The 17,339-nt window shown below is 59.8% G+C and overlaps 1 protein-coding gene across 1 annotated transcript; it reads left to right on the forward strand.

The window, feature by feature from the left end:
• Positions 1 to 293: 293 nt before the first annotated feature.
• Positions 294 to 14,401, forward strand: SLC6A19 (solute carrier family 6 member 19). The gene is made up of 12 exons (XM_033111225.1): positions 294 to 636; positions 5,275 to 5,415; positions 5,856 to 5,993; positions 6,807 to 6,988; positions 7,349 to 7,459; positions 7,719 to 7,831; positions 9,051 to 9,179; positions 9,262 to 9,418; positions 11,113 to 11,317; positions 11,427 to 11,586; positions 13,251 to 13,413; positions 13,611 to 14,401. Exons 1-12 carry the CDS (start codon positions 435 to 437, stop codon positions 13,806 to 13,808), a joined length of 1,899 nt encoding a protein of 632 aa, XP_032967116.1. The 5' UTR covers positions 294 to 434; the 3' UTR covers positions 13,809 to 14,401.
• The last annotated feature ends 2,938 nt before the right edge of the window (positions 14,402 to 17,339 follow it).

Here is a 17,339-nt window from a genome sequence, read left to right on the forward strand (position 1 = left end):
AGCCTGTTGGCAGAGAGCTGGAAAGAGAGACCCCTCCTGGCCCCCTCCTACAGGTGGGTGCGTGTGGCTGGAGGGGGGGCAGGGGGCTGTGAGAGTCCCGGGGACTAGCATCCTACAGAGCCAGGCAGGGCCCTCCACATGGCCATTTTGCCCCGCATCGCACCTCCCTGGGAGCCTGGCTGTCTGAGTGCACTTGGGGGTGGGGGCGGCTTACCTGTGCCCATGACGTCGCGTTTGCACAGGGGGAGGGCCGGCCAGCGCCTGCAGATAAGGCATTAACAGTCTGTGCCCTCCAGATCTGCTGACACTTCCTTTCAGCCCAGGTGCTTGGGGTGAGGTGCCAAAGGTTCCCTATAAAGTGCTGGGGCTCCGGCTGTGTCCACTCACCCGTCAGTGCCAGGCCCGCTGTGCTGAGAGGACCCCCCACCACCACCATGGTGAGGCTCGTGCTGCCCAACCCGGGCTTGGAGAACCGAATCCCGTCCCTGAGTGAGCTGGACGTCATTGAGAAGGAGGAGGCCAGCTCGCGGCCCAAGTGGGACAACAAGGCGCAGTACATGCTCACCTGCGTGGGCTTCTGCGTGGGCCTGGGCAATGTATGGCGCTTCCCCTACCTGTGCCAGAGCCACGGCGGAGGTAGGCTGGGGCGGGGGGCAGGGGCCGGGGCAAAGGAATGCCGGCCCCAGGGCCAGGCACCCCTCTCACAGAGGGGAGCACTTTGGAGGGCAAGGGGCTGTGGGCAGGACAGCACTCGCTCGCGCCCTCCAGCCCTCGCCGGCCGACTTGAGCCCCCCGAGGGCAGGGCTGGACAATGGTCACTCCGCTCCTGGTCACCCAGTGCCCAGTCCCACATGTCCAAGTGCCTGGGTGTCGGGGAGGCCACGGTGCTCCAGGACCCAGGAGCCCTGTCCTGTTCCCCGAGGACAGATGTGATCAGGGCATGGCGGCACAGAGTGGGAAGGGCTGCTTCTCTGGGCAGGGGCCCTCCTCTGAGAGAGGAAGGTGCTGGCATGAGGGGCAGTAAGAGCAGGGACCAGTCCTAACCACACAGGGGGCCCGGGACCCTGAGGCAGAGAGGACGGAGCTGGGCCAGGAGTGGCTGATCCACGGAGGGACAGGTGGCAGGCTGTTGACCGATGGGCACACACCAGAGGTGGGAAAGTCACATCCCCCACCAGACACGGCCTGTCCTGCTGCCTCCAGAGGCCTCTGGGAGCCTTGCCTGGAGCCCAGGGGTCTCCCCCTCTCCCCCAGCCACAGAGCCTCCACTGTGGGGCAGGTGCTGGGTCTCAGTCCCCATGATCTTATCCCTTCACCACCTCCCAGGTGTCACCAAGGGCACACCCCTAGTCCCCTCAGCCCCCATACCTCTTCTTGGCTTCTGCGCCCCAACCTCTCAGCCTTGAGAGGGGGTCTGGGAGAGGCCGCAGAGCTGGCTGGATGCCCTGGGGTCAGGCTTGCTCTTGGTTCTGTGGGCTGTGGAATAATCTCCTTTGAAAAGACCAAGGCTCTAGGGATGTGCGTTAGTTTCAACCTTTGTGACAGAAAAGTAAGAAAGCAGACGTGGTCGTCCCTGGGTCACCTTTGTGACACCCCCATGGCTAAGGACTCGAATTTCTGAATGGCTCGGAGGGTCTGTCTCAACACACTTCTGTTCAGCTGCAGTCACTTCTGTGCCAGTGGGGGTGGGCAGGGGACTCCAGGGGCCCAGTGAGGTCACCCAGCAGTAGAGTAACAGACAATCGCTGAGGCCAGGCTGCCCCTTCCCTCTGGAAGGTCCTGGTCACCTTCCCCACCCCCATCAGGGCCTCTCTAGGGCCAGGTGCCAGCATTTACTTCCTTCCAAAGGGAAGCTCAGTTGAGCAAAAGGGAGGATATCCCAGCCCAGCCCTTCCCCCACCGTTGCCCCCCCCACTGGGCCCTGGTGGGTTGGGAGGGATGCCCAGGACCTCACTGAAATCCACTTTGAAGTCTTCAGCACGAGTGACCAGAACAAAAACGGAGATCTAAAGTTCCCAGACAGCTGGGGGCCCTCGGGCTGAGATGTGTTCACCCACAGGAAATGGGGGCTTTCAGGGTGCAGCCACACACTTGCTGTGAGGCTGAGGGCAGGGGGGGGATGCTGCCTCCAGACACTGATGAAGGGAGAGGTCCCCACATCAGCCCTGGGCCCTGAGGAACGGACAGCAGAGCCCGGGCCGACCTGCACAGGTCCAGCCCTAACTCCTAGGCGAGGCTGCCGCCAAGCCCTCCCCCACCTCCAGCTGGCGCCCCTGCCCCTCCAATGTGCTCCCTCCCACCTGGAGGGCCTCTCACTGTTCTCCAGCTCTGATCAGAGCTGAGCACCTGGTGCTCCAAGCCCAGGAGACAATTGCTGAGGACAATGGAAAGACATGGCAGGTGACTCTTCAGGAGTGACATTTCCAGCCCCTGCAGCCCCAACGATGGGGGAGGGAGCGACTGAGTGACTTGGAGAGAGAGTGATGGATCTGAGGGCTCTGATGACCAGCCCCGATTTGGTGAAAATTTAATTTGCCTTCAATTATTTGCAGGCGTTTTGGGTGATTTGAAAAGTAAGACAAATCATCACTTACTTTGTGTTTAACTTTGTACTGTGACAAGAAGAAAATGCAGAAAAGTAGAGAGAACTACAGAGAAGCCTTGCGCCCAGGACAGATGAGCTGTCGGCAGCATTTTGCCGTGTTCGATGTGGCGGTGCTGGCGGTGCGTGTGCACACACAAACCCCCTGCGTGTTGCGTGCCATTGAGCAATGTGCTGTCACAAGAAGACGTCACATTCTGGGTCTCCGGCGGGGCATCTTTGTGACCAGGGGTGGCCCCGGGTGCATCACCTCTGCCTGCATCACCTCTGCCTGCCTCGCTTTTGTATGTTTGCCTTTGGCAAACAGCAGAGCGCAGGAACCTCGGGCAGAATCTGTCTCTGGGCCACACGAGAGGAGACATGCACACACTGCTCGTGGGCACAGGTGTCCTGTGATGGGGTCCATTTGGACTGCGCGTGGCAGAGACATCCAGCCTTCAGGGAACAAGAAAGGGACTCAGGGACACACGGCCCCTGCGTGAGTGTGGGGGGACGTGGGCTCACGGGGCCCTTTTCTGAAGAAGGGCCTTTCAGAAGCTGAGTTGGGATCAGAGCCCACGTCCTGCCCCAGCCCTCTCACCTGTGCACCTTCTGGGTTCAGTGTCCCTCCCGCCTGTGAAATGGAAGGTGCTGCAGAGTTGTGAGCTGAAGGCTGTACCGCCAGGCCCTTCTGTCCAGCTCACAGACAGGGAAGGGGGCTGTGTGCAAAAGCCTGAAAACCAGGGGGCGAGGCCGAGGTAGGACTCTCCCCGCTCAGGGAGGCGGCCATACAACACCCAGGTTCTGGTGACTGGACGGTCCTCGGCCAAGAGTTCTGGACCAGCACCTGGCAAAGTGCGTTCATGGCGCGTGTGCCCAGGACCTCTCTGTATGTGCCCACCTCACAGTCTGCCCAGTGTCGCCACTCCGACGCATGGCGTCCCCTCCACCCCATCTCACCCCCACTTCTCAGCCACAGCACACGCAGGAGAGATGGTGTGCGGGCTGGGGGAGCCGCAGGAGGCAGCGCCCCCCAAGGACCACGCTGCCCCCTTAGCACAGGGCTGTCATGGCCTCCCCAGCCTGGTCCCTGGCGCTGCACTCTTCTCTGGGTCCTGGCCCTACAGCCAGATGGTCAGCACATCTTCCTGGAGCCTTTGCTCTGTGCCACACACGGCCCACGCAGGAGACACTGCGGACGGAAGGCTCAGACTCGCCCTCCTGCCCGCCCCCTCCCCACCTTGTTTCCTGAATCCTCAGAGAAAAAGAAAGAGAGCTACGTTTCCATGCAAGTGCATCATTGTCCTGCGGGTTCTGTCCACTTGTGTCTGCATGTGTGTCCATCGCTGTGCAAACGCACACGAGCACACCCATGCAGACGGCAGCCCTGTCAGGCACCCACCTTGCCCACCTGCCAGGTACGCGGCACTCCCCCCTCGCGGGGGCCTGCAGCCCTGCCTCCTCCTCTGTGCCCCACCCCTCCGCACTTCCCACAGTGAGAAGCAGCGGGGGTTTGAAGAAGGAAGCGTCATATCCCAGGGGCTCTACTCATAAAGAAAAGCAAGAAAGCAGACATGGCAGAAAAGTAAGGCATTGCTTGGGTTTCTTGAGAGAGAAAAACGCTAAGACCCTGCTCATCCTTGCAAAGAACAAGGCATGAATGCACGTCCCATGCCAGGGGCTGCCCTGGGCTTCAGGTGCCAAGCGCACAGACCCCACTGGCCCCACAGGATGGCCCCACAACGTGGGGGCCCGGGAGGGCTCGCTGAGTCCAGGCCCATTTTAGGGGGTGCAGTGGGCATGTGCTGGCCCCACCATCCCACCCTGTCTCATCACTGGCTGTGGTGCCTGCTCAGAGCTCAGCCTGACTCTCGGGGGACCCAGGGCAGCCACAGCCTCCTACCCGGGAGGACCTTGTCAGAGGGAGGCTGCCAGGAGCACAGGCAGCAGAGGCTTCCTGGAGTAGCGGCTATCCAAGCGGGGTTTTCAAGCATGAAGAGGAGTTTCCTGATGGAGATGGATGGGCAGTGGGACCTGTGGGTAAAAGTGACATCACGGGGGCAGGGGCAGGACACAAGGACATTTGGGAACCACAGATTTGTTTTCTTCTTGGTAGTTTTGCCCCAAAGATTTTCACATCAAGCTCCTGAGAAAACATTAGAGGCAAATCTTTCCTTGTTTTTACTCTACCCTCCCTGACGCCGTGACCCCTGTTGGTCCCTGCCCGTGAGCCTGCAGCCCCAGCTGGACCCTCGATGCAGGGCAGCTCCCCACTCGCCCTCCCCAGGGGATCCAGCTGCTTGCTTTTCGTGTCATTGTCACCTTGAGTTCACCATCCCCTGTGAGTGAAGAGTCCAGTGCTGTGCCTGCCTTCCCGGCTGGATTTCAAGCCCACAGGGAAGTCTCCACAGCCTGTGCCCAGAGCGTGGACACCCTCCCTAATCCCCAGAAGCACGCTTGGTCTTGGGAGGACAGCAGACAAACTGACCGCGGTCCTCAGCAGCACAAAATGTCCCCCATAAAACAGTGGCGATGGCCGTCACGGGTGGTGGCGGCGTGTCAGTGACGGTGTCCTAAGTTTGTATTTGTGACAGAGTTCTTTAGGTACTTTCTCCCAGCACTTGTGTCCCCAGAGGGGGCCTTCTGCTGTGTGGCTGCGGCTGCGTGACGCCCTGCTGCCTTCTCCCTGCCAGGAGCGTTCATGATCCCTTTCCTCATCCTGCTGGTCTTGGAGGGCGTCCCCTTGCTCTACCTGGAGTTTGCCATCGGGCAGCGGCTGCGCAAAGGCAGCGTGGGCGTCTGGAGCTCCATCCACCCAACCCTGAAGGGCGTAGGTATGTACCTGGGCCCACGCGGTGGGACCCTGCCAGCGTCGGCTGTGGGCAGCAGCGTGCTCCTTCCTTCTCTCCTGCCTCTGTTTCCGGGGGGGCTCACTGCCCCCAGCCTTCTGCAAACCCTTCCTTGGAATATCAGGGAAGTGGCAGTGGCAGGGTCCAGGCTGGGGCTACTCTTGGCGTCCAGGGACCAGCTGGGCAGCCGAGGCTGTCCCCCGATGGATGCCAGAGCCTGGGCGGGTGTAGACATGGGGAGAACGGCGTCCCCCCATTGCTGCTCATTGCAGGGCTCAGTGAGCGCCTGAGGGATCACCCTCCTGCTGTGTAGGACCCTCCGTCCACCCGCTCCCCCAGTCCGCCCCCAGCGGTACCCCCAGTGCCGCCCTGCCCTGCGGTCCCCCACAGCCCCCACCGCTGTGTCGCTGTGTCGTTCCCCCCAGGCATCGCGTCCATGTTTGTGTCCTTCATGGTGGGTCTCTACTACAACACGATCATCGCCTGGGTCATGTGGTACTTCTTCAACTCCTTCCAGGACCCCTTGCCATGGAGCGAGTGTCCACTCAATGCCAACCGGACGGGTGAGCCCTGGGACGGGTGGGGGGGCGGGACAGCTGGTTGTGTGGGCGCCACCGCACCTCTGAGACGCACACTGGGAGTTCTTAGTCGCTCTCTGATGTCCCCAGATGCAGATGGTTGTGGCTCAGGTTGGAAAAACCAGAGCACATTTAAGGCAATAGGGAATTAAAAAAGAAAAAAACAATCACGCCAGAGAAAAGCCCTAAGACAGGTGCTTCTGCCTCAGGAGGAACGGTGGTAGCTGAGGGCGGGAGGAAGGAAAGGTGGGAGCGACCCTCTGGGAAGCGGGCTGTGGGCAGCTCCCCGACGTCACCCAGGGTGGTGGCCTGGCCCCCACTGTCCTCCCCACCGAATTCCCCGGGTTCTCCTTCTCTGCAGTCACCCACCCCTCACCACTGGGTCATTCTGGGACTTCCCCAGGGAGGGACAGTGGGGAGCACACCCTGTGCCTGGGGCCGTGGGGGGCATAGGACGTGAGCTCAGCTCAGCCTCAGGACGTAAACTGCCTGATCGGCCAGCGTGGGTCCACCAAGCAAGGAACGGCCAGTGCAGGGTGTGTGTGGGGTGTGTACATGTGTGTGCCGTGTACACGCACACGTGTCTAGGTGTGTGCACGTGGGTGTGCAGGTTCATCTGTGTGGCTGTGCACATACATGTCTGTGCCTGTGTGTGCCCATGTGCACGTACGTGTGCACTATGTCCCTGGTGTCAGTGAGTCGGGAGCATGGCCCCTGTTTCCTGCGGCTGTGCCCTCTGTCCCCTCCTTGGTCCCCATTCTCTGTGGCCCAGACTGACATGTGAGAGCTGCCCCGCAGGCTACGTGGAGGAGTGCACCCTCAGCACGCCAGTGGACTACTTCTGGTACCGGGAGACCCTCAACATCTCTGACGCCATCAGCAACTCGGGCTCCGTGCAGTGGTGGGTCCTGCTCTGCCTGACGTGCGCTTGGAGCGTCCTGTACGTGTGTGTCATCCGCGGCATAGAGACCACTGGCAAGGTGCGGGCCAGGCTGCAGGGGCTCGAGGGTCGTAGGTGCGCGTCTGGGCCCTGAGCTGGCTGCCCCGTCATCAGCTCACAGGGTCACGGTCCCATGTGCCATCTGTCTGGGAAGGGCCTCTGCTGCCCCCCAGCTCGGCTCCAGGGCCTTGGTGCGGGCTCTCAAACATGCGATTAGAAAGCTGCGTGCTGGACCGGTCCACAATCGTTGCCTAATGGAGGCAGCTGACTAACCATCGTTACAAACACAACAGGGGGAAACGGGGGGAGCTGCCTCTCCCTGCCGGGGAAGCTGCGTGACCAGCCCTGGCGCCTCGTGAGCCCCGTCTCCCCCTTCGTCTCACTCCTGCCCTGTCCCCAGGCCGTGTACATCACGTCCACGCTGCCTTATGTCGTCCTGACCATCTTCCTCATCCGAGGCCTGACACTCAAGGGAGCCACCAACGGGATCGTCTTCCTCTTCACACCCAATGTGAGTCTCCCGCCGTCTACCCCCAGGTGTCAGCTTCCCTGCCCAAGCCCAGCCCTGGCCAGTCCCAGGGCCCCTGGACGCATGCATGCGGGGCCTACAGGGGCTGCATGTGGCCTGAGGGCAGCCGCCTCCGTGTCATCAGCTGCCACCTTCAGGAGCTGTTGTCTTGCCTGACCACCCAGCCATCAGCTCTCATCTCTCCCTTGGACCAGTCCCTTGTCCTTGGGGCGCATGGCTGAGGGTCTGTGTTCTGTCACAGGTCACGGAGCTGGCCAACCCAGTGACCTGGCTGGACGCGGGGGCCCAGGTCTTCTACTCCTTCTCACTGGCTTTTGGGGGTCTCATCTCCTTTTCCAGCTACAACTCCGTCCAGTGAGTGCGGGCAGGGGTCCTGGGCTGAGGCCGACTTAGGGTCTGGGCGGTTTTTACATGCGAGGTACCTTGGTCCTGGCGATGGGGGGCTCTGGTGCGCCCCCTCGCCCCCCACCCCCCTCCCCGGCTACCCCTCGGAATCCAGGACCCCAGACGCCCAGGCCCCACGATCCACCCAGACCAACACCCACATGGAAAGGGCCCCCAGGGGCCTTCAGAGGAACGCAGTTGGTGTTGGTTCATCTCTGCAAACATTATGGAGCACCTACTGTGTGCCCTGCCTGCCGCGTGATGATGTCCTCCTGGGGCCTGTGGCTGTGGCCTGGCTGAGACACAAACAAGTGGACTAAGCGTGAGACGAGGGGATGGGGCCGGGCGGGCTCCTCGGTCAGGGTGGGCGGGTCCAGGACATGGAGGGCCGAGTCAGATGCCCCTCTGGCTGCTGGCCATGGGGGACGGTCTAAGAGGGTGGAGCTGATTTCTCCTCATCCTCGGGACACTTGTTGCTATCTGACTTTTTTGATTCTGGCCATCCTGGTGGGTGGCATATGGAGTCTGCTGTGATTTGATTTGAGTTTCCTCAAGGGCTAGGGGACTGAGCTTCTGCTGGAAGCATCTGGAAGGGTGGTGTTAGCTTTAATAGTGGGGCGGGTGGGAGAGCTGCCGGGCCGGGTTGGGGACATCAGGGATTGTGTTCTGGACACGCTGAGCTGGGGAAGCCTTTGAGCTCCAGGGGAAGGCAGGGAACCCTCAGCTGGGAGGAGACAGGCCCCTCAGGGGGCCAGAAGGACGTACAGCGGGGCAGGGGAGGGGCATAGGCAGGTAGGGTGGGGACCTGGCCAGCTGAGGCTGAGGACTCGCTCACTGGGCCCGGAGCGGCTGCCGGCCAAGCAAATGTGCACACAGGGCACTCCCAGCCCACCTCTGGGGGTTGAAGGCTGCTCTAGGGGTCCACAGAGTTTTGGGGGGGTCTCCCGGACCCCAGGTAGGAGCACAGCTGACATTGTGAAGTGGTGAGAAGGGCAGGAATGAGGACCACTGACTGTGGGCACAGGGCTTGGGGACAGCTCTCTGGTCATCTCTTGCTGGGTGCCAGTCGGGAAGGACAGGTGGGCTGCCTGCACCCCAGCAGCCCAGGCTCAGGCCTGTGCTGACTCGGCCAGGCTGGTGGACACAGCGTCCCTGGCCTGTGGTGACCTGAAGCTGTGTTTGTCCGCAGCAACAATTGTGAGATGGATGCGATAATCGTGTCCATCATCAATGGCTTCACGTCCGTGTACGCAGCCACCGTGGTCTACTCCATCATCGGCTTCCGTGCCACCGAGCGCTTCGATGACTGCTTCAGCAAGTGAGTCCCGTCCCGGCTCACAGCCACCTCTGAGGAGCCTACCGGGCCTGGGCCCAGGGCATCAGCCTCGCTGTCTTTCCAGGAATATCCTGACGCTCATCAATGGGTTCGACCTGCCCGAGGGCAACGTCACCCAAGAGAACTTCGTGGAAATGCAGCAGTGGTGCAATGCCACCGACCCCGCGGCCTATGCGAAGCTCACGTTCCAGACCTGTGACATGACCTCCTTCCTGTCGGAGGTGAGTCCCTCCGGGGCGGCACAGGCAGGGAGGGAAGACACCATTGGGGTACCGAGCTGCCCGGGAGCCCGGTTCCCACAGGCCTGTCCCCTCCCCCGCAGGCCTGCCCGCTTCTCACCCTCATGCCCCTTGGGGTCTTGGGCGCCCGGGCTGGGGTACCAGCATCTACCTGGCCACAACACCCCACGTCCAGACCCCAAGTGAAGGCCAGGCGGGGACGGGGGCTGTCACCAGCCTGGCCTCCTCCATGGCCTCATGTCAAACACACGAGGACACCCCGAGGTCCACTGTTAACATCATTCCTTCCGTGAAAAAGTCAGAGTCATTGTAACTGTACTTTTGACATGACTTGGGACCTGGTGGCACACTTCATGTCAGGCTGGCTGACGTGCGGCATTGTCACAGTGGCAAGGAACACGTAACCTACACCTCATTGTCTGAGGCATGAATGCTTTTGAACACCAGCTCTAAGGGTTAGTGACGCTTACAAACCACGGCGCTTGACAGACCAGCATTTACTAATTGAAGTTGTGCAATTTCCTTATTGGGAGCCATCCAGTATTTGGGGCATGTTAAGTGGTCTAGGGCCTGACGCCGTTTTTCCAGTGGCCATAATAACGCAGCCACCCCAGGAGCGAGGTTCAGAGAGGCCATCGAAGGGTCCTCTGAGCACCATCTTCCCACCGCCGTGCAGATTGGAAGGGCAGGTGGCTGACACACAGGATGTGCAGTCGAATCCCTTTCGTATCGAGGTACAAGCAGTTCCTTGTTCAGGGCAGTTTGCCGAGGGTCATAAGTGAGCAATTCTGTGCAGCACCCAGAAGTTTCCAGCAGCAGTCAGGCCCCGCCTCCCGGCCCCCCAGGCCACTACTCAGCTGCTCCTGTCCCCATGGTTGTGCCTTCTCTAGAGATTTCATGACAAGAGGGCCATGCCCTTGGTGGCCTGTGCTGCCCTCCCTCGGCCTCACCACTTTAGATTCCTAAGGTGTTGTGTGGTCAGCCCCTCAATCCTTTGTGAGGCGGCCATTCCTATGTGGGCCCCGCTGTTTTTCACATGTCCTCTTCAAGTCCCCACGGGCCTCCACGGCGCTCAGTCTGTGAGTGGAAGGGGTGGACAGTTTTGTAAATGCTGTGACATGGCCTTGGGGCCCCTGACTTCTATGGAGCCCCAACCTCCCAGGTCAAAGCGGGCGACCACTTCCCCTCAGACTTCCTCTCCAGAAGGGAACACTGGCCACTAGGAGGGGACCTGGTGCTAGAGGTCACTGACCCTTGTGGGCTGGATAAAGTGGCCCGGGGTCAGCCCTGGGGCTTATGTCCTGTGAGCCCGTCTGTCACACGCCTGCCCTATGGCCCGCTCTAACCCACTAACGAGCCGCATGTCCAGGGCAGCCACCAAGGGGACTCACTCTGACCCCACTGAAGTCACTTAGCGCTCTGAGCCTGGCCATGTGGGTACAACTCAGGAATCGTCTGGGGGTCTGAGCAGCTTGTGCTGCTGGACTGTGTGACTGTAAAACAGTTCAGCTTTTAAAAATACAGTTTGGTCTCAAAGACAAGATCTGGTTATTTCGCAAAATGACTCAAATGAGCCAGACACCTGAAGGTGTGGGCATGACATGTGCGAGCCGACCGAGGCCGGGAGCCCTGGCAGCGTGTGCTGTGCGTGGCTGACGCGTGTGCTTGCTGTGCAGGGTGTGGAGGGCACCGGGCTGGCGTTCATCGTCTTCACGGAGGCCATCACCAAGATGCCGGTGTCTCCGCTGTGGGCCGTGCTCTTCTTCATCATGCTCTTTTGCCTGGGCCTGTCCTCCATGTTTGGGAACATGGAGGGTGTGGTTGTGCCCCTGCAGGACCTCAAAGTCATCCCCAAAAAGTGGCCCAAGGAGCTGCTCACAGGTAGGTGGGCGCGGCCGGGTGGGCAGGCGGCGAGGACGGGCATCAGGGGCCCTGGTGGAGGCATCGCCCGGAGCTCGGTCCACGACAGCTCCCCTCTGCCCGTTCGCAGGCCTCATCTGCTTGGTGTGCTACTTCATTGCCTTCATCTTCACGTTGAACTCTGGCCAGTACTGGCTCTCCCTGCTGGACAACTATGCCGGCTCCATCCCCCTGCTCGTCATTGCCTTCTGTGAGATGTTTGCTGTGGTCTACGTGTACGGTGTGGACAGGTAAGAGGGAGGGTGAGGCCCAGGTGGGAGGGAGACCGGGGCATGCAGCTGGCTCCAGCTGTTCCGGGAAACTGCCACGCTTGGATTAGCCGTGCCATGTCCGGGCCCGGGTGGAGGACAGGTGCGCTGACGTAGGCGGTTGGGAGTATTTCCCTTGTTTGGACGGCGTGGGGTGGGTGCGGGTCGGGCGCCTGGATGGACGCTGTGGAGAAAAGATGGATCCTGGAAGGATGCCCATCCAGAGCACCCCAAATGCTCCCCCTCCAGCTTCTAGATGGTTCCAGATCCAGCATACAGATTAAGCTCAGACATAAGAAGACTGCACAGTCTCAGGGCAGGAGAACAAAATCAGCACCACAAGTGAAAATGCAGCCACCTCTGATCTGATCGCATGATTTAAAAATATTTATAGCCAAAGTGTCATAAGCAGAGTCAAAAGAGTAGTGAACTAGAAGGACAGTGTCAGTGCGAACACGTGAAGCGCTCGTACACCAAGAGGCCCTCAGACGGGGCGGACAGACAGGGACCAGACGTGAGCACGAGGCCCAGGAGCACCCTGGGCTGGGGAGGGGGCAGGAGCGGCGAGGGCCAGGAGTGGCGGGTGGGGGTGTGAGCTGTGGGCAGGGGGGAGCTGGGTGCTTTTTGTCAGCATGGGTCCATAGCCGGGGAGCCCTGTGGAGGGGACGTGCTGGGCTTTTCTAAGGGGCGAACGGCCCTGCAACCAGAGACTCAGATGAGGATGGGGTGGGGGGACCCTTTTCAGCGTCCCCTCGGCCAAACTCGCAGGGCATTGCCCGTTGTCAAGATGGGGGTCCTGAAAACGGCAGGAGCTCGGGTCCTTGGCAGGAGCTGGACGTGCCACGACCTCAGGAATAACGCTAGTGCCCGTTACCATGAGACATGCCCGCGCCCTCACCCGCCCTGTTCCGTGTCACCAAGACACACGTTTGCAAGGGCCACACAGCGTGAACAGCTGAGGTGGCAGCTGTAGGCAGACCCCCCCCCGGCCATGACACCAGCAGATGTTGCCCTGTGCCTGGTGGTGGGTGTGAAGCAGATGTGACCGTCCTAATGAGTGCAGGTCCATCTGTGAACGGGACACTTGCTACTGGGGTTCCCATGTAACGCTGCCTCAAGGAGGTCACATGAGTGGGAGGCGGAGAGCCAGGAGTGGCCCCGAGCAGAAGACACTCATCACTGCGCTCCCAGGATTTGCTGGGTACAAAGCCTGGGCATCTCTACTTTTCCCGAAGTGTCCTCTGGGCTCGTCAGCGGTCCTGGACAGCTCATGTTTACATTCTGACCACTCCGTTCTGATTTCTGCAAACAGTAAACTCATTTGTGCAGAAGAGAGTCTGGTACAGGATGACAGGACGTGGTGGGGCCTCCAAGGTCGGGGCTGCTGACCCCTGTCTGCTCCCAGGTCGGAGCGCAGGGCTGGGGCTGAGGGGCGAGGCTTCCAGAGGCTTGTGCTGTGGCCACGAGCCTTCCCAAAGGCGCGTCTTTGTCCAGAAGGACGGTACCACTGAGATGACGGAGAGCCAGCGTGCCGTGTTGCGGGGCGGCGACTGTCCGAGGCGGAAAGGTGGCCCACCGTCCGCCTTGGTGGGATGAAAGGCCTGCGTTCCCACCGGTGACCGCGCCCTTCTGGCCTCTGCCTCCAGGTTCAATAAGGACATCGAGTTCATGATTGGCCACAAGCCCAACCTCTTCTGGCAAGTCACGTGGAGAGCGGTCAGCCCCCTGCTCATGCTGGTCATCTTCCTGTTCTTCTTCGTGGTCCAGGTCAACCAGAAGCTCATGTACAGCGTCTGGGACCCTGCCTATGTGAGTGCGCGGGGCCGCGTGGGGAGGGCGGGTCGTGCCCCCTGGAGGAGTGTGTGGGGCGGGGGCCCTCGGCTCTCCCTCCCCGCCCCCCAAGGCCAGGAGGTGAGCATCCAGGCAGAAAGGGGCATCGTGCCCCCTGACAGAGACCCCGCTGGCGGCCTTTGTGTCTGTTGAGCCTGCGACCACTCTCTCCCCAGGAGGAATTTCCCAAATCCCACAAGGTCTCGTACCCAGACTGGGCATACGCCGTGGTGGTCGTCGTGGCTGGGGTGCCCTGCCTCACCATCCCCTGCTTCGCTATCTACAAGTTCATCAGGAACCGCCTCCAGAGGCCAGAGCAGGGGCTGGTCAGCACGCTGTCCACAGCCTCCGTGAACGGGGACCTGAAGTACTGAGCAGCCCTGCCCACGGCTGCTCGTGTGCATGTATATACACAAGCATGAGCGTGAGTGTGCATGGGGTGAGTGTGTACATGTGAGAGCATGTGTGCATGACACGTGAGTGTGTGTATACTGGAGTACGTGTACAAGTGTGCACTGACATGTGTGAGCGTGGGGGATTGTGCACGTGGGTGTGTATATGCATGTGTGAATGTGTGTGAGTGTGCATGTGGGTGAGTATGTATATGCATGTGCAAGTGTGCATGTGTGTATATATATGGGCGTGCACATGTATATGTTGTGTGAGCATGTGCATGTGTGCATATGTGTGTGCATATATACATATGTCTGCATGCATAAGTTATATATACATGTAAGTTATATATGCATGTATGTGTACACACGAGTGAATTGTGTATACTGTGTGCTTGCACATGTGCGTACATGTGCTCGTGTGCACATGCATATAGGCATACGTGTACACCTGTGTATACATGCATGTCTGTGTACACATGTCTATGTGTATATATACACAGGTGTGGGTATGTGTATTTATAAATGCATATGCATGTGTATACATGTGCCGTGTGGTGTATACATGTGTGTACATGTGTTATGCTCATGTGTGTGTGTGTACACGTGTACAGAATGTACGTGTACGTGCATGTGTATGCATGTACATATGCGTGTTACCCACAGCACACGCCTGCCACCTGGGGGCTGGCCGCCCCCTTGCTGTGCTGCGTCATGTGCTCGGATCTTGCCGTGCCCTCCGGGGGAGCAGTCAGAAGCTACAGCAGGAAGGCCACACCTGCTGTGCTCGTCCTGTGGAGAGGGGAGCATTTTGTTGTGCTGGCTCCTTGGACCAGTCCCGCTGCCCCCAGCCTTCCCCCTTGCTGTTGAGCCCTAGACCTAGGAACTCCTGCTGGTTGTGTCAGGCATCTGACCCCACGAGGAGCAGACCCATCTGCAAGAGGACACAAGCCCCTCGGCCGCTGACCTGGGAAAGCCTGGCCAGTCCTGGGCCCTGCCATCCGCCAGCGGCAGTTTCCCCAGTCTTGGCAGTGGTCTGGATTAATGACTGCTAACCTGTTTAATCATTGCTTCTGGCTGCCACAAATAGATGACAGTTAAATAAACCTCAACTTGGCATAATTTAAGGCAGAAACACCCTTTGTGTTTTTTTAAGAAGGCATTAACTGTGTGAATTTTTAGCCAGATGTTGGAAAAGACAAGTTATAGGGTAACTCAGCCTTGGTCAGTGGGGTGGAGGACAGTCCATGTGTACTGACGATGCTGGGGACTGAGAAAGCCCTGGATGACCTCCACTGGGTGACACTCAGTGATGGCCGGTGTCAGCTCTCCTGCTGTCACAGAAAGGGTTATTTCCTGCGAGGCAACACCAACCTCAGCCAGTGACTTGGCACTCGGGGTGTTTATTTCAATGAACTGGTCACCTGCACATTCCATGGAAACATCTACAAGTTTTAGTTAAGCTGGACTTTCTGAGAATTCTCCAGGCAGGGATGGGAGACCCGAGTGGAGGTGGGGTCCCGGCGCCACATCTGTCTGTCACATGTAGATGCCACACCGCACTCTCCCCTCGCCCTGTACGTCCCATCCAACGGTGACCACGGACCTCAGCCCCAAAGCCTGGCTGAGAAACCCCAAAGCCCTCGGCGCGTCTAGAGTGCTCTTCCACTGCCCACTGGTCACCTGGACGCCACGATCGGCAGAAACCTCTGAAGACAGAGTGGGAGGCGGCGTACAGCCCTCCCCTGGGGCCATGACCACCTGTCCATACCAGCATGCCCAGACACCCCACCCTGCTCTGGCCTCCACCTGCCGGACGCTGATGGCTTCCGTGGGACCCCACCTCCTTCTGTCCCCACAGCCTTCCGACCCTGGATTAGGGAAGTGCTGATGACTCTCCCAGGAGCACACTGCCCCACCCAGGGGTACAGAGAGAGAGACTGGCTGGGGCTCATACAGTCAGTTCATGGCACCCGACGAGCGCCTCGTTTTACAGACTTGGTGTCTTTGTAAATTGATAGAAATGCAGGTGTTGTGCGGGGTGTCAGGCAGGGTGGCATGAGGGGTCCCTGCTCCCGCTCCCCACACAAGAACACAGGATATGGCTAGGCCAAAAAGGAACACCCACGGAGCCATAGGTAGGGGAGTCATACCACTATGGTCTCGCTGGAGGCTGGGTTCACACGATGTGTGACCTGCTGTCCGCTTTGCTGCCAACCGACCGACTCTCCTCCACTCTCCTTCAGTCTCCTCCTCTCTCCTCTGCAGCCGTGGCAGTTATATTAGTGGCCAATGGCTCACTGGTTACAGCTGACGGCCAACCAGCCACAGCTGACGGCCATCTATTACCCGAGCCAGCCCCTTTCCACATGAGGCCAAGAGCCGGGAAACTGCTCTCTGGGGCTCTGTCCCCACAGCAGGTTTTAAGAGCATCAAGTGTACCTGTCTAAATAAATCACTGTGTTTCATATCCTCGGCCTACATGTTGTCCAAACACAGAGGGATGGGCAGAGGGAACAGCCCAGCCGTCTCGAAGGGTTGGCCCAGGACCTCAGTTCTGGTTTCCGGGTTTCCTCTGAAGAAGCCACAACATGGTGGGTGGTGGCCCCTCCCACTGCCCGAGGTTCCTGGGGGGAAGAAGGGGGGTGTGGGGGGGGAGGGGGTGTGTGTGGGGGGTTGGCTTCTGGACACAGGAGCTGCTGGCAAGGTTTACTGGGCTGGGCCGCCCCCCGCCCCTGCCCTCCTCTCCCTCCCCTCCTCTCCTCCTCTCCCTTCCCTCCTTCCCCTCCTTTGCATCTTTGATTCTCCCCTTTGTCACTTATCCCTCTCACCCAAAAAAGAATCTCTTAAAACTGTGTCCACAAGGCCCACACTTCCAGGACCCATATCTGGGGTCGCGGCCACACTGCTGAGAGACGCAGTGTCCAGGGAAAGTGAGACTTGTAGGTGTGGGGCCCTGGCCTGTCCTGGTGGAAGAACCAGCAGGGGGTGGTCTCCATGTCCAGGAGCCCCCAGTGGGAGCGTCCAGGCTGGATCCACCCCATGTCAGCTCATCTCCTCTTCCTCGAGGGCAGGTCCCACATGTCCCCCAAGCCGGCTGAGCCCACCCCTCCCTTCTACAGTGGGTGTCACCCTGTCCCACCTGCCCGCTGCTTGACAGTGGCAGTGGACACTAAGGACTAAGGAAGGGGAACAAGCTCCAGGGCCGAGAGGAGAGAGACACTCCCATCCCCGCCCCCACCTCCGACCAAAAGGTCACACTGTGTGAACCCATTTGTATAACATTCTTGAAATGACAACTATAAATAGGAAGCTGCCAGGGGGTTAGGGAGGGGATAGATGGGAAGGGAGGTGGGTGTGGCCATGCAAGGGGCCCAGAGGGACCATCCCTGGCGGGCAGAAGGTCCTGAATTGACACAGGGCTGCCAGCATCGCACTGTGACTTCGACAAGAGGTCTGCAGGATGTTGCCATCAGGGGAGCTGGGCTCACGGGCTGTAGAACTGGACGAGGA

This window comes from Rhinolophus ferrumequinum, chromosome 7 (assembly GCF_004115265.2).
Source record: "Rhinolophus ferrumequinum isolate MPI-CBG mRhiFer1 chromosome 7, mRhiFer1_v1.p, whole genome shotgun sequence".
NCBI lineage: Eukaryota > Metazoa > Chordata > Mammalia > Chiroptera > Rhinolophidae > Rhinolophus > Rhinolophus ferrumequinum.

Bases quoted from the DNA above. Each gene is read 5' to 3' on its own strand.
- SLC6A19 (XM_033111225.1), top strand. From the start codon at position 435: ATGGTGAGGCTCGTGCTGCCCAACCCGGGCTTGGAGAACCGAATCCCG. The intron at 5,416-5,855 runs GTATGTACCTGG...CGTTCCCCCCAG, and splicing joins CCCAACCCTGAAGGGCGTAG to GCATCGCGTCCATGTTTGTG. The intron at 13,414-13,610 runs GTGAGTGCGCGG...CTCTCTCCCCAG, and splicing joins GCGTCTGGGACCCTGCCTAT to GAGGAATTTCCCAAATCCCA.